Below are 21,651 nucleotides of genomic sequence, written 5' to 3'. Positions count from 1 at the left end.
CACCTCCACTCCGCCAGCCCTCCGCTCCCTCCCCCCCCCCCTCCCCCGGACGGAGCTCTTTGGCTGGGCTGTCTCTGAAAGGCTTCTCTGGGCTGTGATTAATAATTCAATGTGAGCGGCGCTGCATACGAGCCCTGCGATGAGCGGCAAATCGCAGCCGGACGCAGGGATGTGACAGCTGCACCAGAGAGAGCTGGGGCGCAGCCAACGCTGCACACACACACACACACACACCGCTGCGCGCGTACGCATGCGTGCGCGCGAATGCAGGCACTCACACAGGCACACTCGCACGCGCGCGCACTCAGACACATGCGGCACCCTAGGACTGCTCTCTCTCTCTTTGTGTCTCCCCCTTTCTCTCTCTATCCTGCTTGTAACTCAGCTCGTTCTCTCTCTGCCGGGAGAGCAGCATCTCCGCTGCCGGTCGCTGAGAAGTCACAGTCGGATTTCAGCTCTTTTTCCTTCAGCCTGAGAGAGGCGCCCAAAGTTTTGAGAAGCCGCGCCGCCTCCCGCCCCGGACCCTCGCTCCCCTCCCCATTGGAAGGATGCCTGACGCCGGGCCGAGGCGGGTGCCCCGGTGGCCGGGGTTGCCCCACCTGGCTGCCCTGTGCCTGCTGCTCTGCCTGGCGGGGGACTGCGGGGCCAGAAGGGCCCCAAAGATTCCCCGCTGCCCTGCATCCTGCTCGTGCACCAAAGACAGCGCCTTCTGTGTGGACACCAAGGCCATTCCGAAAAGCTTCCCTCCTGGAATAATCTCCCTGTGAGTACAGTCCTGAGCACTCTCCCACAGTCTCCCGTCTGTCTGTCTAACTGTTGGTCTGTCTGTATGCTGTCTGCTCCCTTATGTACTTGTAGTGTTTTGGCGTGCATGTGTTACTTTTGCATTCCGGTATGCCAGCATTACAGGAAGCCTGACAGCCATTCTCAAGGAACACTGCATTATATGACAGTGAAGGAATGATCTGTGATGTCACACACTTAGCTAATGATGACCTCATCATCAGTAGGCACATTGCAGTCCATTCTTTAAGGAGGTGATGTGAAAAACAGTGTCATTTGTCATAGCCGCAATCTGATTTCATAATTTAATGCATCAACATAATGCAACGTGGTGTCCTGCTGCTCGTCTACCAAGGGGCACCATATGATGAATATCTGAAATGAACACTGTTCAATTAATTGCAAGGGAAAAATAGATAGTCCAGGGTGCCATCTTATGCTGTGTAATTCAGCCAGCTTCAGCTTCAGCTTCAGCAGGGTCTACTGAGCTGTTTGTTGGAGTGTCCCCATTACCAAACATTTAGTGTGTGAATTACAGTTAACTTATTATAATTCCACTGTGAAACATCACTATTACCAAAGCTCTCTGGATAGTATTTAATGGTGTGTGTTTGTGTGTGTCTGTGTGGGTGTACATGCATGAGTGAATGTTTGTGAGAGAGAGAGAGAGAGAGAGAGAGAGAGAGAGAGAGAGAGAGAGAGAGAGAGAGAGAGAGAGAGAGAGAGAGAGAGAGAGAGAGAGAGAGAGATCAATAAAACAAAGCAAGCACTTCAGTGTTCTGTGGGTGATTTGAATGAAGAGGTTGGGGGATTGGCTGTGAAATGGAAATAAAACTGTGAGGGACTGCCTGGCTGCGGCTTTGTGCTGCTGCCTCAGTCTGTGGGACTACTCCAGTCAACCTGTAATAAGACTGCATTGATTGCAGGGGACCAAAGGGACTTCGGGCCAGAATACTTGGAAAGACACTGGCCTGGATTCAACCAAAGTTTGTCCTTAACTTTGACTCGCAGATACACGAAAGTGTTACTTACGTTCTTCACAGTTTGGCAGGTTTATTTTGGGGATTGATGAATTTTGGTGATTGCCAAATTGTTTTTGTAAAGAAAAAAAGCAACACTTAAAGGTAATTGCCGGTCAAAGTTAAGGATAAATGATTAATTCAGGCTACCGGTTTGCTGATCTGACCTAAAACACTGATTGATGAGCTCAAACTTTAGTGAACCATAAGGCATTTATCCCAGAAGACCCCATTACCTGTTCTTCATGATAGATCTGCCCTCGTTGTGATGGAAGTCAGCCTGTGGATACGTTCATTACAGTTACATAAGCAGAAGACAATTCAAGGTGGAACTGTCCTGGATTTAGAATGGAGAATATGTGAATGTTTAGAAAAGGGAAGCTGCCTGTCCCAGTTTAAGCTGATCAAACCTTTCTAATAAATTGAAGCTGTTAGAAAAGTTCAATCCAAGTGCAGCAGGCAATTACTTAAGAGATGACGTTCTCTGTAGCGCTCACATGCTGACTCAATATATAGATTGCACCCTGAGTACTGATATTCTGGGAGATTCTTAGAAGCCTGCATCAATGTAGCACAGGACTGCCATAAGTCTTCTTTATATCCCCTTTGACTTAAGAATGAAACTGTTTTAGACCAGAGAGATATCAAACAGATAATAAAATAGCACATTTTCATTGGCTAATATATGTGTATGCAGGAAACGCAGTAGTGTCCTCTGTCCAATAAAAGTGATATCATCAAACTGTTGTTGGTTATGTTATATACTTAGTTGTAGGTACGTTGTTCATCTCTTGTGAAGCCCTATTCCCCAACAGCTATATGTTTTTGTACACACAATATATATTTTTATTGCCCCTGGTTTTTCTTAGAAAAATGTTGAAATAATGTTGAAAAATATGCTTAGGATAATACAGGATTTAGGATTTCCACATATTCATATATTTGAAAGACTTGAAAAAAATTCCAATTACATTTCAAGGCCAAAAGTAGTTGTCTTTTCAAAGAAAGTAGGTAGTATTTTTTACCTCCCTATTTCAGTACTAATTTCACTGTAATAATTTCAGTTGCTGCTCTCTTTTTGAGTCTTGCTCACATTTTGAAATCTAATTTGATTTTACAATGTTCTGACTTATTTAAATGCATCTGTTTTATTCTCAAATACATTGCATTCCTAAATTCAAAAAAGCATATTTTACAATTCTTTAAATATACAGTTGAATCCAAGTCTGGAATGCAGCCATTTTAGACTGTTTGAAATCATGACCATTTTAAATGCAGATAGCTGGGTAATCATACATAATAAATGAGCTATTCATTTTTATTATTCATTATTCTGCCAGGCACCCATAACCACAGTACTATTGTAGAATCAGAAAATAGAGTATGAACTCCACAGCAAGGATGAGTGCAGGACAAAGAGAACCGCAGGCTCCAGTAGAGAAAATAAACCCAACATTCCCAAAGGTCTACATTTTGGAGTCAGCAGGTTTCAAGAGAGCCCTGCTGCACGATGGTTGTGGTAAAAGTTATGATGATGATAATGATGATGATGATGATGATGATGATGTTAATTATGTTCATGCACATAGGCAGGGCAATGATTATAGTGATGAGGAGGAATGATAAGGATGATCTTATTGATGATCAATATTGTGATGAAGATATCAACAATGGTGATGATGATGATAATGGTGAAAAGTATAGGAATGATAACATTGATGTGGATGAGCATTAGGAGAATTACGATGTTGATGATGTTTATAATGAAGATGATGAGACGGAGGATAAAGATGACTGTGGTTGTAATGATGATGATGATGATGATGATGATGATGATGATGATGATGATGATTGTTGAACCGTGCACAAACAGGAAGTATGTTGTGGTCTCTTCTGCAGGACGATGGTGAATGCAGCATTCACAGAGATACCAGAGGGAGCTTTCTCTCACCTCCACCTTCTGCAGTTCCTGTGAGTATACTCTCGCCGTCATTGTGCCACATCCACAGAAAGGCAACATGTCCACTAAGTCTTCACGGATACGATGTTGGGATTTCCTTCTCATCCATTCAGTGTGACAAAGCCATACACTGCTTGTTTGGGACAGGAGATGGTCTTCCCTTCAGCCACCACTGGCTGGATGACCTTTCTGAGTCCTAAGTCCTGACAGTTTGGCTCATGCGCTGACAGTTTCGATCTTGCGTATTGTTCAGCCCCATCAATGGACCCCCCCACCATCACCCCCAAGGTCCTTTGAGAGATAGTTATCAGCAGCTAGTGCCATGCCTGTGATGAGACTGGTGCTCTGTATCAGTGTCAGTGTCACAACTGATGACAGAGTCCCTTCAGTCCTGGCCTGCGTAACAATGGGACAACTCTGCCCGCTACTTTCATGGGCTATGGGTGTGTGTGTGTGTGTGTGTGTGTGTGTGTGTGTGTGTGTGGCTTTATGGTTCCCTAGCCTCTCCACTCCAATTTATAAGGTTACATCAGATGATTATGACCATAGAAAACAAAAGGGCTATGGACATTGGAAATTTTGAAACATTTGATTATTATTGTAAATCATAAATGTGCATATTAAGGTCCTGAAGACAGTTACTCTTCACAGTTGACACCAGGTGAGCTTTCGAAGGCATAGTTTTGAGGAATCTCTGATGAGTTACTACTGAGCTCTTTTCCACTCCTGCACAGACCATTGAGACCACAGTTTACTGCTGAAGACTGATTCATACGCAAGTGTTATGTACCCAAATTTATGAGCATACTTCCAGTAGGTTTATTATGCAATGGTGATTTTCACTAGAAGGCATGCCCATTACCAGTTATCTGTCCTGCCATTGGTTTAAACCCCCTGTGCTCCAGGGCTGGAAATGAGTGCCTGCTGTATAAATTATTGCCCCTGAAGGGGAACTTCACAGTCTGTACAACACTGCAGTGCTCTTTTTCATTTTAACAGCCTAAGAACCTTTTTTATTACATATTGATTTTGAATGTTGATGATGATTATGATGGTGATGATGATGATTGTTATTATTGTTATTATTATTATTATTATTATTATTATTAAATAATAATAATAATAATAATAATAATAATAATAATATTAGTCCTGGTAGTTGCAGTAGACACATTAATATCAGATGTAGTGGTACTCATTTTGGTGCTGTTGGGACTTTATGGCTCACTTGTTATTGCAAATGCACCAAGAAACAAAATCTTGAGTGTACAGTGTAAAACAAATGCAATGAATCCAGAACCTGACATGCTTTAATGAACACAGTTCAATTTTAAAACAAGCAGATCTGTAAGGGGTGAAATGCTGTTCATGACGAGAGAAATTAGAGATTTTTAGAAATACTGAAGTGAAGTAAATTGAAGAATTAAATGGGGTGTGAAAAGAGGGAGAATCTTGCAGAGGAATTTCTCTGTAATGGGGACATCTTCATTCTGAGACAGAGCAAAGCAGAGGGGAGTACTACACAAATCACATATACCTCGCAGCATGTACACACTTCCCGATTCCCTGGTGTGTTGTTTCACAGCATATTTCTCCTGTATCAATGTATGATATCTCTCTCTCTCTCTCTCTCTCTCTCTCTCTACCCCCCCCCCCCTTCTCTCTCTATCTAGCTTGCTCAACTCCAACACCTTCTCTCTAATAGCTGATGATGCATTTGCTGGTCTCGCCCATCTGCAGTACCTGTAAGTGTCTGATTGCATTTGTACCCTGCCAAATCTTCAATGTACTGCATGTGTAAACACACATTGCAGTGTACATGTTTGTTCTCTTGTAAAATAGACTGATGCCACCTTGTCATATTTCCACGGTGAGAGTCTTGTATGATTACATCTAAATAAGATTATTTTTCTGCTCTTTAGTCTATGGTATTGTAGCATTTAAAAAGCCTCACCGCACACAGAGCGCACATGCTTGAAAATTCTAATTAGATAAAGGTTATTATCTTGCATTTTAAGATGTAAGACTGAATACATCTGTCTGTGAAACATCCAATAGCATCAGGTTTTTAATTCCCACAGAATGCCCTCTCTACCAATGGAAGACGAACTGGCTATTATGCTAATTGATGGACAAGGGGGAAAATTAAATTGCTGATGGTCTTGGTTTTGCCTGTCTCTGCCTGCCAGAGGGGCGCAGGAGCAATGCATTAACTTCCATAAAGTGATTGTGTGGATCTGGCTGCGGTCCAGCCTCAGGCGTGGGGGCTGCCAGCAGCCCTGGGTGGCTCCCCTTGGTGAATGCTAATGAGCCCACATTTCCTCATCTAGCGCAATGCCTGACGCGTCTGGATGCAACCTGGGTATTAACAAGCCCATGGCTGTTCCTCTGGTTCACACTCTGTACCAGGATGGGCTTAACCAGCGGTGTAGACAACCAGCTGGAAAAAACACTTAGTATATAGACACAAGCTAACGGTCTTCTGTCTCATAGCCTCCACAGAGGCTCAGTCAGACAGTGAATTGTGCTGTATTTATTTTTAATTCATTGTACCCCAAGTCAGCAATATGTGAGTAATTTTTACCTTTTTTGCTTGGAAAACGTACTTATTTGTACCTAAAGAGAACATTCCTGGAACTTTAGAGTACATTTGGGAAATTTGATCCTTAATCCAAACAAAAATGTACCTCCACCTTTCTGAGAGTATATTAAATATCAGGGTTGGTGAGGCATGCGATTTTTATAGCATATAGCTTCATCCTATGTGCATATTTTGAAAAAACATTAGGTCTTCTTTGGGATGGCTTCCAAATGGTTTTGTCATATTGCGTAAAATGTAATCCTCTTCTTTGCCTATCACGATAGCATCTTTTGGATTCTAGTGGTTTTGGTCCAGCCAAAAACCACTGCTGAACAGTGCACCAAGGGTTGCTGTTAACTTTCTATTTAGACATTCAGTGTGCTACATCATATATTGACAACACGTCAGCTCTTCAATTGCACATCATCGATTACAGATAATAGTGGCAGCATGAAAACGATGGTGCTTAGGTGCTGATCAGCCACTTTTACCATTAACATTACTTCTACCATTATCAATCTAATGCATTTAGAAAAGCAGTGAACAGCGAGTGTTTTTACAGGGCAGAATGCATTTCTGCTCTCTCACTATCTTAGCTAATGTTCAAGGTCAGTACAGTATGCCTTCATTTGTGACTCCCACCAAGGCTACTTAAGATTCAGGTGGTGGGATACTCTGATGACATGAATTCTGCTTAATGGGTGCACAAGATAATCAACTGCGGGAAAGGCTTTTAAATGGAAATAAATAAATGAATAATTAATAAGGAATAAATATAGACATCATTAAATTAAAATGTTTAACAAGACAAATGTTACTCTTTAATGAATGGTGTAGGATACACGTGTTTGGTATGCCAATGTATTAAAAAGCTCTTAATTTAATTATGCTCCTCCACTGACCCATAGCAGTGTCACTAAGAGGTGGAAGTGTTTCCTTGGATGTGCACTGTGAATACCAATGCAAGAGAAGATGGTGCAAGTGATGGTTTGATCGATTCATTTCTCTTTGGGTTGTTGGCAGCTCATCAATCAATTAAGCTGGCAGGTCCACCTTGTTAAAGATAGGTGCTGTATGTGTATTCTCACAGGGTTCTGACATATTTTATACTCTGGCTTGACAAGATAAGATTTTAATGAGGTGATGCTCTTGAATCATGCTATGGCTTGAATGTTTGCCACAAGGACATTGTGTTTGCTGACTCTCTCTTCTTCTCCCTTTATATTTCAGGTTCATAGAAAACAATGACATTCAGGCCCTGTCCAAGCACACTTTCAGAGGACTGAAAGCATTGACTCACCTGTGTGTATCTCCTTTTCTCCTTTGGGACAGGCAGGCTCGGTTTAATAGCATTCTGATAAGATTTGACATTGCCCTAATCTCTCGAGCCATACAACATTTTTTGCTGGACCTAAAATTAAGCCTGCTGTTTATGGGTGAAAATAAAAAAGGACAGAAGGTCTAGCATTCAGTTAATTACAGTACTTTAGGCTCATAAAGTTCAACAATAGTGAATGTTCTCAGACTGTATACAGTATATAATGTCTATATAATGTCCAGTGGAATGTGCTTATGAGGTACTGTTTCTAAGCCAGTTTGATGATGTTGCCTTAGGAATTATACTTTTACATTACATTACATTAATGGCATTTGGCAGACGCTCTTATTCAGAGCGACGTACAACAAAGTGCAAAGTGCATACCCATAACCAGGGACTTGATATGAGAAGATACAACATCAATGCTGTACTATGTAAAACCTATGTAAGTAAGTTTTGCAGATCAAGTCATTGAGATTCTTAAAAAAAACATAATCCTGTGACTACATCACAAATCTCACAGCTCAGGATTATCTACTGAACAAACGTGAGGGTAAAGACTATTTTTCAGTCTGGCTGTTCTGATCTGAACAACAGATATTTTTGCTGCCCATGGAATGTGTGCATTGATATTAGGGTTCAATTGTGGTCCTCTCCACTTTCAGATCATTGTCCAATAACAACCTGCAGGTCCTTCCAAGAGACCTCTTCAGACACCTGGACATACTGACAGACCTGTGAGCATGCAGCCCTCTGCATACATTATTTGTTGCCTTTAATGCTCTCTGAAAGCCTGTTTATAGACCACATGCCAATAAGAGACGGGTGGGTGAATTCTAAGCTATTCTCGTGGGAAATAAATTGTGATAATACTCATTATTTTTCATTATAATTATACCTGTTAGTATAATGGTGCTGAAGCTTTGTTGCTTCGAGAGAACTGAGACCCCATGGTTCTGTCCTGTGGGTTTCTAGAGATCTGCGAGGAAACACTTTCCGCTGTGACTGTAAGATCAAGTGGCTGGTGGACTGGATGGAGAAGACTAACACCTCAGTGCCAGCTATCTACTGTTCCAGCCCCTTTGAGTTTCAGGGCAGGCGTATCCATGACCTCACCCCACGAGACTTCAACTGCATCAGCGCAGGTCTCTTGGGGAACGCAATGGGAAAGTGACTATTTTGGGGTGTGAGCATTCTCAGTGTGATCATGTGTGTTTTAGTAACTGGACAGTTCTCCTCTCCTCTGTCTCCCTGTAGACTTTGCTGTGTATGAGACCTTCCCCTTCCAGTCTGTGTCTGTGGAGTCCTATGAATTTAATGATGACCAGTTTGCAGTCTTCGCACAGCCAGACACGGGGATATGCACACTGTATGTCTGGGACCATGTGGAGATGGTCTTCAGGAAGTACCACAATATCACATGTGAGTCTTCTTTGCATATCTAATTTCTTTCATAGAATTCTTGAGAGCAGCATTCATAAAGGACTTAAGGACTCCTCCATATTTGATGGGCAGCATGCCTTGGTGTTTAGAAGGCAAGTTTAGTCTTGTGATCAATACGATTTTTGACACTGTTATCAGAATACAAATGATGCCAGATAATTTTTTTATGAGCCATTCCAAAGTTCTGTGAACTGACCATAAAGGTCAGGGCTGCTAGATTCATTTATTCATTCATCCAGCAAGGAAACTAATCATTTTCTTGTTTGTTCTAAAACCAGAGAACCTACATTTTCCAAGTGTTTTAGGTTGTATGTATGGCAAGATACAAGCCTATACCCAAACTATTTAATCTTTGATGGTTATGGCTGATAAAAATGCCCATGTGATCTATTTCTGTATAGATGTAGGGCCTTTTAAACTAATGGATTGGGAGTGAGGTTGAGGGTGGGGGGAAGGTTAGTTTCCAGGCTGTATCATGGAGGGACTGGTGAGCAGAGAGATAAGAGAGATGGAGAGACCTGCTGCATACACCCATCAATCACACAAGGGCAGCAGAAGACCTCTGCAGCTCAGCATACTTTTCAGGGACAGAAAATGTCTGCAGCTGTACAGAAGACCACTGCCAATATCCATAATTGAAATACTTTGATAAGCATGGGACAAGCATATGTAGATACATTCCTTTCCCTGTCCTTTGATTAGAAAACATCTATTCTATGAAAAATCAATATGTTGAGCAACATAACATAACTGTACACTGGTCTTCTAACAACATTCACAAATGGAACTCTTGCCTGCTCAGAATTCTTGGGATGATTATGATGAAGATGATGAAGATAATGATGATTATGATGATGACGATAATGAAAATACTGATGCTGATATATGTCTTTCTCAGCTCGCTCAGCCATCTACTGCAAGCCCGTGGTGATTAATAACACTCTGTACATGGTGGTGGCTCAACTCTTTGGTGGATCCCACATCTACAAGTGAGTTCCCACTACTTTCACTTCTGCTTTACCAAAAGCACAGTACATGCAGCATGTATTCATTGAACATGTGTTCATTTGCAATAGTTTATTATTACCTGCATGTGTAGACAAACTGGAAAAATGGTGGCAATTGTTTTAGTCAGTCTGTGAAAACATGGTATCTGATGGAATAACCACTGACCCCATTGGTCAACACTTGGCAGGTGGGAAGAGGACCCTCAGCGATTTGTAAAGATCCAGGATATAGACACTACACGTGTCCGCAAGCCCAACTTTGTGGAGACATTCCAGCTGGAGGGAGACTGGTATTTTGGGGTAGCTGACAGCTCCAAAGCTGGCTCAACCAGCCTATACCGCTGGAACAGCAATGGCTTCTACTCTCATCAGTCCCTTCACCCCTGGCACCGCGACACTCACGTGGAATTCCTGGAGGTGGATGGTAAACCTCGGCTCATCCTCTCCAGTGCCTCCCAGCCCCCGGTTGTCTTCCAGTGGAACCGCAGCCAGCGGCAGTTCGCCTTCCACTCCCAAATCTCCGACATGGCGGACGTGCAGATGGTGAAGCACTTCCGAGTGCGCAAGGTGGTCTACCTGTGTCTCACGCGCTTCATTGGAGATTCCAAAATCATGCGCTGGGAGGGCCAGCGATTTGTGGAGGTCCAGACGCTGCCCTCTCGCGGCTCCATGGCCGTATATCCCTTTGCGGTGGGCCCTCGCCAGTACCTAATTCTGGGAAGCGACTTCTCATTTTCCCGTGTGTACCTGTGGGATGACCTCACCCAGCGATTTCAACCTTTCCAAGAGCTCAATATGCGGGCTCCACGAGCCTTCAGCCTGGTATCCATTGACAACAAAGACATCCTACTGGCTGCCAGCTTCAAAGGCAACACTCTGGCTTATCAGCACCTGGTGGTAGACCTCAGTGCCAAGTAAGCCTTCCACTCCACAGACCAGAGAAGTGGGGTGGGAGGCCTACTGAGTGTGGGAGGAACTAGGACAGTGTTGTAGGCTACTCATTAATCCAACTTGGTTGTGAGTTTGTTTCTGTTGGCAATGCTTCAAAAGTTTGTTTTTTTTCCAATATGGACATTCTCTTCATGGTAGCATAGGAACATCAGTCTAACGGTATCCTTTTTTCCCCAACATGTCTGACAGAAATTAAACAGCAATGGGCTTTTGCTTTCATTTCATATGTCAACAAAATCTTATCTTTAATTCCATTAAAGCTACTGCTACTGTGATGACTGTGAAAGGTTGATAAACATATAAAAAGGCACTAACTATAATCATTATTTTATTAGGAATCAATAAAAATGTCATTTTTAATTTATAATTAATATTCAATTTATGTTGCATCTTGTAAACAGACAAGTGTTCCTTTTTCAGATCGCAGAGAGAATTTGTAGATAGACTCGTTTATTTGCTACTCACTGAGCAGTTAATTGGCATGAAAAATTGATTTAAAGCATTATGTCTGATTTACACTGAAGTGAACACGCCATATATATTAAAGAATCAACAGGAAGAGGGAATTCATCAAAGTAATTAAAAACATGCTGAATTACTGAATGTCCAATCACTTTTTATACGTTATATTCTACACTTACGTAATTAAAACATGCCAAGCTACTGGCCTATTTTCTACTGCAGTAGACTGTTAAAAATAGACTGTAAAAAGTCAGTCACTGTACTCATGGACCTCTAATATAAAATGACTTAACCACCTCAGTAAAAACTAATTAAATATTATTACTAATGAACAGAAATATAGTTTGATCTGCATGTTTGAAAGTTACTTACTAGTACATTTTCTGTTCAGAAACATGGATTATTGGTTTACAAGCCTTTCTTAAGTGAATTATTTATTTAACACATACAGGGAGAAAAAAAGCAATATTTTACCTTGTGTTTAATTTTGTTTTACAAACCATTTTTAGATTAATTGATTTCATGGCTTTTTTGTGGAATCCTCTCCTCATTCATTTTCACTGATGGTTATACAGCTATAGAAGAGTTTTTCATAACATTCAGTTGAGCCTCAGACCTCAAAGATTTGGGTGTACAAGAGTTTCAGTCCATTCAATATTTAAAAACTTCAGCTACAAGCATGCGGTTGCTTCTTGTGAGGTTCCAGCAGTAAAAGCACCCCTCGCCTCACGAAGACAGGCAATCAAAGTGCAAAGAAGTTTGAAAAATTGAATAACAATTTGTTGAGGCTTTGTGACTTTATATTCATCCAAGTTGAAATTTAAGTGAACAAAGATTTAGTGAACATAATGAAAGAGAAACATTGTCTTGTGCTTGCTCAAGAGTGGGCCAAAGCAGTATATACCTTTACTGAATTTCTACCCTAAGGAACATGCATGTGACTTCATTGTTTATTAATAGTTATTCATTTGATCTGTGTCCTTGGGTAAGAGGACAGCTGTAATTGTTGCTTTGTGACAATGTTGTTTAATATTGCTCTGTATCACAAGCATCATCTCATCCACTACACTGAATGTATGCAATAAATTCACATATGTATCTTACATCATCAGCATAATATTTGCACATCAAATGTGAAGAAATAATGGTCTAAGGAATAATTTATTCAGTAGCAATAGTTTCAAGTTAATTTTACTGTTCACAAGATTAACTGTGTGTTTTAAATGCTGTGAATTGCATTGTGAGGTACATTGTTTCCTGTGTTGATGAACTGTTGTTTTGGGTTTAAATATGTGATGTGTGTTTCTAGTTCTCATTTTTTATCCATCAATCCACAAATTTGTATTTTGTAAGAGCAGAGAGATATGCAGACCGAATGATTGTATCAGGACATCAGCATGCCATGTCAAAATTGGGGTTGAAGAATGCATTAAAAGAGAACTTCTATTTTAGAACTGTACTGTGTATACTAAATACATTATACAGTGTGTATTGCTACAAAATTATGAAAAACAAACCAACTACATAAAAATATCTGTTACAGTGTGACAATTAAAACACTGCAAAACTTGGCCTACCCCTTTTAAAATATGTATGTACTGTAGATATATATGAGTGTAACTCTCTGTTTGACTACTGATTGCACGGAACTATACTGTAATAACAATAGATAAATTTGTCTCTACACTCGTGGTTGACGATAAGGTAAGAGTAATGAATAATTGCTTTGAATGTTCACCTGCAAAGCAGCCTGTTGTCACTGTGTGTGCTTTCTGGTGTGCAACTGAAAACATACCAAGTAATGTTGCTATGGTGACTAATAAATATATGCTTTAACCAACTGTCTCTCTGTACTAAATTGAAACATGCAATGATTATTTATTATTATAGAACATCTGACCGACGTTTCTCAACAAGTCAATGAATTCCAGGATGGAAGCCTGTCTGTGAGGTATTCAGTACAGCAATTCTTTCTGCACTATGGTTTGCACTTCAGAATGCAAAGTCTCAAAACTAGGAACAGCTGTCAATTTGATGATTCAGAATAAATAAGTATATATCACTATATAAACACATTATGTAGTAATACACTGGCTTATATTAATTATATTTTTGTTCTCTTCATAGTGTTCACCTAGTTGACTTTCCATGCACAGCCCTCCACATTCAGCATCTTCTTGCAATAACAGCTCTGGAAGTGATTAATTTATTGATGTAGACATAAACTGTGAATTGGATTTATAAAGATGGGCTTAGTATGGTCTCAAAAATAACTCAAAAAAATCTTAAATCAGTATATCAATTGCTGCTTGTTGCCTGTACACCAGAATTCCTTGCAGCATGTTTAAGTGAAGGATATCCTATATTCCAAGATACAGTGATTCACTTTATGGGAGTAAATAGCACTCCCTTGTGGCATCATCTCATTCACAATGTAGGCTACCCACGGTATGCTGGCAAGCATACGCAAATTAAGCAAAGTACAAAAGCTCCGCAAACAAGCCGAATGAAAGCAATGCAAATAGAAATGCAAATTAACCGAATTAAAAAGAATATTAAAGTGAGTACCACAATGAAATGCCCACTTGCTATTCGGCCTACTTCTATTTTGTGATTGTTCTTTTATTTTCGTTCAAATAAGCCACATGCAATGCAAATGACCACAGCGGTCATTTGAAACTTGCAAATGCGCTGTCAATTTGAAAAATTCATTTTCGCTTTCATTTCGCGACAAAGGCTTTATAGGTTGTTCGGTAGTTTACAATTACGAGGTTTTTCTAAGTCATCAGTGAGATCAAGGTCGCTATATCTAAAATATCGTGTTTCAAAAATATCTTTGTTGTTACTGCTAACGTCTTTCCTTGAAATACGAAAGTTATTTTATTTAGTGTGTGGTGAAGGTGCAACGGTTTAATCAGAGTATAGCCAGAATGTGCCGAGGTAAAAGTGGTGATTTCAGAAGAAATCATACAAGTTGCTCTGCTGATCACGCCTGATGTCTTCTCAGTATTCACTGTAGCCCTCCCACTATGAGCCCTCCCTGCGTAAGAAAGATTATTCTGCATTTCAATTGGTTAAAAGACCAATCTATTAAATCGTAACAAGAAGACTTCCGGGTCCACGCTTCGGCGATATGTTGAGTAAACAATAATGATTTATCACATGAAATATTTCATTCGGTTTTTGTCCAAGGCCAAATAAAGTGGCGGCAAGAGAAAATGGCGCTTTCGTCTATCTTTTAAGAGTTAAGAGAAAAGCAGTAACCTGCTAACGTGTGCCCTTAGTTAGTTAGTTAGTTAGCAAGCTAGCTATTCGATATAGACTACAGTTCTGCGACTGAGGTGGGTCACTTGGGAGTAACGTTGTTGAACAGTGCAATATTGCTTGATATGTTTGCTTGCTTTACTATCTGTAGTCCAAAGGCAGTAGTGCTATATAAGTAGGATATTTCAATTGCTGTCCACTGGTGTATTCCTTTTGTCTTTCATATCACTGAGTACGTGGTTGGTTAGGATAAGTTTTTCAGAACCTTGTAGCTAGCTAACTAGCTAGCTCGCCTGACAGCTAGCTAAATATAGTTGGTGATAGGTTGGCTAACTACCCTAACAATGCGACGCCTTCACGATCTGGCAGCGATTTCTAATCTAGTTTATCTAGACACTGTGTGTAGCTCCTGGTACCGTGCCAGTTGAGTTACGAACTGCTGTGTCATTGCTTCAGTTCGATTTGATACTTTAACGGAGAGCACATCTTACCAAGGCTTTAAACTGGGGGCATGAATTTGTTATTATTTTTCTGACTATACTTTCGTGGTTGTTCCTTTTCAGGCAATATGTCGATTCACCCAGGACGACAAGACGAGTCCACAGAGTTTCCACCGGATTGGGCAGATGATGAGCGCATGTCCTTCTTGTTTTCGGCTTTTAAAGAGAACCGGGAGGTCAACACTGCAGACTGGGACAGTAAAATAGATTTCTGGACACCTCTGGTCATCAGCAGCTGTAGGCGCCGTGGAGCCGTTTGTGTCAACTTGAATGAACTGAACCAGATTTTCCGGAGAAAGAACCATGTGCCTCTTGGTTTGGGTACCGTAGTTCAGGCCATGGCCAGGTAATTAGAGCGCGCCGTACATACACCACGAATCCGCTTTAAAGGAACGTTGACAAGTACCCAGGGCAAAGGTACTTGTTTTATTTTGATGCAGTGAACGTACAATTTTGTTTTTTAAATGCATCCATGACAATGATTTGTCTTTTTTGTCTTTCTCATGACAAATATTTGTCAGCATTAGATATCCAGTATATTGTAAATGAAAGTAACAATATTTTGGTATTTTCAAAGAGAACCCTTGCATCCCTTTGTGTGAAACACCCAGTTTGTTCATGCAAAGTTACAGTATGCAATTCTCTGCAGCATCCATTTGTGCCCTGCAGGTGTGGCAAGGTGCAGAAGGAGTCAGAGTTTGCAGCAAACGTGGACTCTGGATGGCTGTCGTGGGGTGTGGGGCTCTTGCTGGTGAGGCCGCTTAAGTGGACCCTGTCCACCCTTCTGGGCAGCAGTCGGGTCCCTCTGGAGGAGTCCTTTGTGGTCATTGAACTGGTTAAGGTGTGTGGCACAGTACACACCAGTTGTACACTGCCTCAGCTGAGCTTCACAGTCAAATCCTACCAGGATTCAAAAGTGTTCTCTGAAGGATATACTGGACTGTCTGAAGACGTGTCTCTTCAGACTGTAGCTTGACTAACTAACACTACTCCTATGCTTAGTAACCCACAATCTAGTATCAGTCTCATCTATGACTTGTACCTTGATCTTCTAGCACTTTCATTTTCACTTGTATGTTCAACTTGATGTTGTAGCTCTTCAAATTTCTCTTGTAAATCATGCCTCCAGTTGGCCCATTCTAGTTATGACATGCCATACATTTACTGACTTAGCCTTAACCATGTGAACTAGACTTGATGTTCATGGCTATGGATAACTGATTTTCAAAGAATTGTACCTTATCTGCATTCTGTAGTCATTCCAATGACCTTCAGTAATGCACATATTATACATCACTTTGGATAAAATCATCTGTCTGATAAATGTAATGTAATGAACTGAGGTGGTAGAGCCCAGTGAGTCATTCAGATGAAAGTGAATATTTAAGCACACTTCCTCTGGGTCTGTTCCACAGGAGAAGGCTGCGGAGTTGCTGGGTGCATACCGGCGTTCCCCACTGGCCAGCCGCACCCTCCTGTCCTTCCCGGAGCTGCGTGTGCTGTGCAGCCACGTGTGCCAGGATGAGACCACACTGTGCCTGGCTCTGCTGCAGCTGCAGAGGGAGAAGCAGGTGACCGTCTCCCTGCATGAAGGAGAGAAGGTGAGCGGTGCACAAGGCCTCGACTTCACATCTGCTGTACATGATGCCCTTGGACATGGGATTCAGTTCTGTGTGTGTGTGTGTGTGTGTGTGTGTGTGTGTGTGTGTGTGTGTGTAGATTGTGAAGTTCTCCCAGCCCGGGCAGGGCTGCGTGTCCCCGGTCAGTGACGTTGACCTGGGGATCTACCAGCTCCAGCGCAGTGAGAAGCTGCTGGGGGAGAGAGTGGAGGAGCTGGGTCTGGAGGCTGAGAGGTGAGCCACTGCTCTGACTGTACCAGGGGGTGAGCTCAACATAACCGTCAGATTCTCTTTAAAAAAGGCTGCTTTCTCTGCCTATACGTGATGATAACCAACCTAAGAAATATAGCCTGACTGTCGGGCGCCTGTTTTGACTTTTTTTGCAGGAGGCTGTTTAAATTGTGGTATAAGAAAGCTTGTATTTCTGGTGTGCAGATGCAGAGATGAGGCAAAGGCGTTGCTGCGAGAGGGGAAGAAATCTCAGGTACAGGAAACGGTGCCTTTCAGCATCATCTCCATTGTTTTACTGTGCGCGTGCGTGTTTGTGTGTGTGTTTGTGTGAGTGCGTGCGTGTGTGTGTGTACGTGTGTGCGCGTGTGTGCATATGTGTGTGCAATAAGGGGGAAGATGGCATGTGATGTGAAAGCCCTTCTCTGCCTGGCAGGCTCTGAGGTGTCTGAGGGGGCGGAAGCGCGTGGAGAAGAGGGCAGACGGCCTCTATGCCCAGCTGGAGACCATTAAGGGAATTCTAGACCGGATCGCTCACTCGCAGACCGATCGGCTGGTGAGGACGGTGCTTCATTTTGATCCCGTTTGAAATGCAGTAAATTGCTTTCCTCTACTTCTGAAAGGAGGATGTCACAAACTCTCGACATATAAAAATACACCTTTCAGGAGCCGTGCTACTTTTAGTCATAACATAACATAACGTAATGTAATGTAACATAACATAACACAATAACACACAATAAAGAGAACAGGCCATTCAGCTGAACATGCTCACCTTTTTCCTACCACTAAAGGGTACTTGGTATTCACCATACAACAACAATTCACTACAGCTTCTGAAACAAGAAGGTTGCAAACCCTTATATACCTTTAAGGAGCTGTGCTACTTTTAATCATAACATAATGCAACATAAGGCAAGGTAACATAGCGTAACGTAACACAATGATGAGAACAAGCCATTCAGCCCAACATGCTCACCATTTTCCCACCACCCATGGGTACCTGGTGTTCACTGTTTACCTTCAAACTAGATGGTATCTAGATGGCAAGCCTGGTCTTGCAATCCCCTAGTTTCTGCATGACATGACCTGACAAGCTATTCCACACAGCGACTGCTCTCTGAATGAACAAATATTTGGTAATGTCAGTGTGGAATTTACCTTTTGCTGATATCACTGATGGCCTGGCTTGGTTTGTAACAGAAAATAATTTATTGTGAGAGTTAAGATTGAAAAGAACCACAGGCCTCGGTCACGTGATATCAGAGGGGATGTGCTGAATATGTCGTACAGGTTATGCAAGCGTACCAAGCTGGAGTAGCTGCCCTCCGAGTCTCCCTGAAGGATGTGACGGTGGAACGAGCGGAGAGCCTGGTAGATCAGATCCAGGAGGTCAGTCTCATGAGGGAACTCGTTTTATTCTTGCGTTTCCGCATTGTCAGGAGTTCTCTCTTTCTTCAGTGGCTCCTCTTCCAATTACATACTCCCTGTGGGCTGTGCCGGTTTGCTTGTGCTTGGGCCATGGCTTTGATTAATGGCCTCTCGCCCACAGGTATGTGGTGTATTGGGAACGTTGAGTGTTCTCTGCCTCACCTGCTCTCTTCCTGCTCTTGTGAATTTCAGCTGTGCGATTCTCAGGATGAGGTCAACCAGACCCTGGCAGGGGCTACACTCGACTCCTCCGGTAGGTCTGCTCTGCCCTCCTTATGTACAGTCTGTTCCTTACTCACTGATTTGGCATCATATCAGGTTTGTATGAAAGAACTGTGCCATAGTCAATTGCATTATGCTCTAGATGAATGGGGTTGTTTGTACTCTCGACACATAGTAAGGTTGCAATTTCCATTTGCTTTGATTTGTCTTGAATCATTTCACACTCAAATTCAGGAGTACATAATTGTATATGGATTATTCAGTGTACCCTTAGTATCTGTAAAATCTCGGACTTGTCACTGGCTCCACACATAATTTAAATGATGCTATGACTGGTCAGTGTTTTGAACCTGTTGTACACTATGATTTAACTCGTTTGTGTTGTCTTGATAGGTGTGGACACAGAGGAGCTGGAGGAAGAGCTGAAGTCCCTATTGGACGAGTCTGCCACAGATGGACAGCCCGGACTGCCACAAGTTCCTTCTGAACCCCTCCCATCCGGAGGAGCTTCCTCTGCACTCAGTGACAGTTTCCTCGACTCCCTGCCCCCTGTACCCCACTCCCCCTTTGGGATCACTGACGAGGAGTTGGACAGAGAGTTGAGTCGCCTCACTATTGCTGACCCAGGTGTGACATGTCCTCCTGAATATGTTTTCGATTGGCCCAGACAATGCTTATGTGCAATGAAGGATATTTGAGATATTTACGAATGTGAACCAGACTATGGCAACATTAGTATGAGGTTGCTTATGCTATTGGAAAAGGTCCCAAGGTACAACCTCTGGAGGCATAATAAGAAAAGGTACACTGAATTTAAAATAATATTGAAAAAAACCTCAGAGTGAACTGTCCCTTTAAGACTTTTTAAAGCTATACTGCTACTGTATGTAATTCCCTTTTGCCCTAGCATTGGGGGCCAGCACTTTTGCAGTCTCCCTCGTTGTCCCATATCTTCTCTATATCCTTAGTGTGCAAACATGTCCCCTCACCTCAAACTGAATTGGGCCAGGTGTATTCCATTTGATTTTGAATTCTGGTGAAGTCTCCCAACTAAAAGAGCAAATCAAATCAGTTACGCTGTCATGAAGACCAAGGAACTGCCTGTGGAACTTGGAGATTAAGTTGTTCGGAGGCAAAACAATAGGGGACGGTTATTAAATATTGGCAAAGCTTTGAACCTTCCTAGAACCGATACTGAGTCCATTGTTACAAAATAGAAAACACATTTTGTTGAGAAACTGGACGAGGAGGGACATTTTCATAAATGCGATCACAAGGCCAGCTATGACACTTACAGTTGCAGAGTGCATTTGCTGAAATGGGAGAAACTGATCAGAGATCCACATTCTCTTCAGCCGTTCACAGATTTGAGCGAGAAGCAACCTCTGAACCTGGTGTTTGTCAGAAGCCATATGACAGACCATGAGACCTTCTAAAAGAAGATAGACAATGACTAAAAGACTGAAAATAGCTTTCCACACAATTCATCTGTCTCGGCAGACATTTGCAGAATTTAAATATGCAAAGTATGCAAAATATGCAAAGTTCATACAGACATATCCAAGAAGACTCAGCTATAATTGCTGCCATCGGCTTATTTATAAATATATCAATTTTAAGAAATGTTTTATTATTTATTTATTTTGAGAAATGTTTTTCATTTTGGAAAAAAATGAAATTATTCAGTATGAATATGTTGAATTTATTGCGCTGGTGAAGGGAAACAAAAATATTTCAATCCATTAAAATGTTAAGGTGTAACGAAATGCAGAAAAGGTTCACGGGAGGCGAGTACTTTCTGATGGCACTGTGTATGTGTGAACCAGGCTTGTACCAATTGTTGTTTCTGCCTCCCTCTAGGTGTATCGCAAAGAGGCCGTATCTCAAAGAGGCCGGAGACAGCTCAGTGACCGGCCCAAGCTCACTCGATCCCTGGGAGTGCCTGAACTGACCAGCCCTGAGAAGTCTGTCTCAGGAGGCTGCAAAGAGTCTTTGGAAAAAGCAATCGATGAAAAACAATGTATTTTGTAACATGTATATCGCTGTTTGTTATGTCTTTAATTTTATTTGTTTCCTTTTTAAACTTTCGATTTTAAGAGAGGCCTTTTAAAAATTGTATCTGTATCTGTTTCACTGTAATAAAATGATTGAAAAGTAAGATGACAAATAATAGTGCCTGATGATTCTAATTGGTAAGAATGTGATTCTGTTTTCCTCTAAATGTATAGTGGGATTAATATGCAAATGTGTGATCTACACTCACCGAGCACTTTATTAGGAACAGTTTTACTTTATTACACCATGCACATTCATGCAATTATCTAATCAGCCAATTGTGTGGCAGCAGTGCAATGCATACAATCATGTAGATACGGGTCAGGAGCTTCAGTTAATGTTCACATCAACCATCAGAATGGGGAAAAACTCTGATCTAAGTCACTTTGACTGTAAAATTGTAAAATTGTTGGTAGCAGACAGGGTGGTTTGAGTATCTCAGAAACTGCTGATCTCCTGAAATTTTCACACACACACTAGTCTCTAGAGTTTGCAAAGAATGGTGCAAAAAACAAATCCAGTGAGCAGCAGTTCTGCAGACAGAAACACCTTGTTTATGAGAGACATCAGTGGAGACTGGCCGTAATGCAAATAACCACAGATTACAACAGTGGTGTGTAGAAGAGCATCTCTGAACACACAACGCATCATGACTTTAAGTGGATAGGCTACAGCATAAGTTTTAAAAAATAAATAATAATAAATACCTAATAAAATGTTCACTGAGTGTATGTGTTCCACACTCTTTTGTTCATTATATTCTTGATGTTGCAAGTCTACCCAGATCAAATATAACTACTGTCAACTA

General features: G+C 41.6%; 2 protein-coding genes across 5 annotated transcripts; both read left to right on the top strand.

Moving 5' to 3' along the window:
- The first annotated feature begins 390 nt into the window (after nt 1-390).
- Nucleotides 391-13,364, top strand: lgi3 (leucine-rich repeat LGI family, member 3). The gene is made up of 9 exons (XM_061260462.1): nt 391-763; nt 3,702-3,773; nt 5,436-5,507; nt 7,574-7,645; nt 8,327-8,398; nt 8,637-8,806; nt 8,919-9,083; nt 10,003-10,093; nt 10,300-13,364. The coding sequence occupies exons 1-9, from the start codon at nt 549-551 to the stop codon at nt 11,027-11,029; spliced, it is 1,659 nt and encodes a 552-aa protein (XP_061116446.1). The 5' UTR covers nt 391-548; the 3' UTR covers nt 11,030-13,364.
- A 1,212-nt stretch (nt 13,365-14,576) lies between these two features.
- chmp7 (charged multivesicular body protein 7) lies at nt 14,577-20,946 on the top strand. Of its 4 annotated transcripts, none has more exons than XM_061260496.1 (11): nt 14,577-14,659; nt 15,352-15,634; nt 15,958-16,129; nt 16,704-16,889; nt 17,008-17,141; nt 17,343-17,391; nt 17,572-17,691; nt 18,429-18,527; nt 18,759-18,819; nt 19,182-19,415; nt 20,649-20,946. In XM_061260496.1, exons 2-11 carry the CDS (start codon nt 15,357-15,359, stop codon nt 20,696-20,698), a joined length of 1,383 nt encoding a protein of 460 aa, XP_061116480.1. In that variant the 5' UTR covers nt 14,577-14,659; nt 15,352-15,356; the 3' UTR covers nt 20,699-20,946. The 4 variants fall into 4 exon arrangements, with proteins under 4 accessions (XP_061116480.1, XP_061116482.1, XP_061116479.1 ...); XM_061260498.1 differs by having other exon boundaries at nt 14,612-14,865; nt 15,958-16,039; XM_061260495.1 differs by having other exon boundaries at nt 14,613-14,865.
- Nucleotides 20,947-21,651: the final 705 nt, after the last annotated feature.

Source organism: Conger conger, chromosome 11 (assembly GCF_963514075.1).
Source record: "Conger conger chromosome 11, fConCon1.1, whole genome shotgun sequence".
In the NCBI taxonomy this organism is placed as follows: Eukaryota; Metazoa; Chordata; class Actinopteri; order Anguilliformes; family Congridae; genus Conger; species Conger conger.
Note: the sequence above shows the minus strand (reverse complement) of the source record. Positions and strands in the feature narration are given on the sequence as shown.

Bases quoted from the DNA above. Each gene is read 5' to 3' on its own strand.
- lgi3 (XM_061260462.1), top strand. From the start codon at position 549: ATGCCTGACGCCGGGCCGAGGCGGGTGCCCCGGTGGCCGGGGTTGCCC. The intron at 3,774-5,435 runs GTGAGTATACTC...CTCTCTATCTAG, and splicing joins CTCCACCTTCTGCAGTTCCT to CTTGCTCAACTCCAACACCT. The intron at 9,084-10,002 runs GTGAGTCTTCTT...TGTCTTTCTCAG, and splicing joins GAAGTACCACAATATCACAT to CTCGCTCAGCCATCTACTGC.
- chmp7 (XM_061260496.1), top strand. From the start codon at position 15,357: ATGTCGATTCACCCAGGACGACAAGACGAGTCCACAGAGTTTCCACCG. The intron at 16,890-17,007 runs GTGAGCGGTGCA...GTGTGTGTGTAG, and splicing joins CCCTGCATGAAGGAGAGAAG to ATTGTGAAGTTCTCCCAGCC. The intron at 17,692-18,428 runs GTGAGGACGGTG...TATGTCGTACAG, and splicing joins ACTCGCAGACCGATCGGCTG to GTTATGCAAGCGTACCAAGC.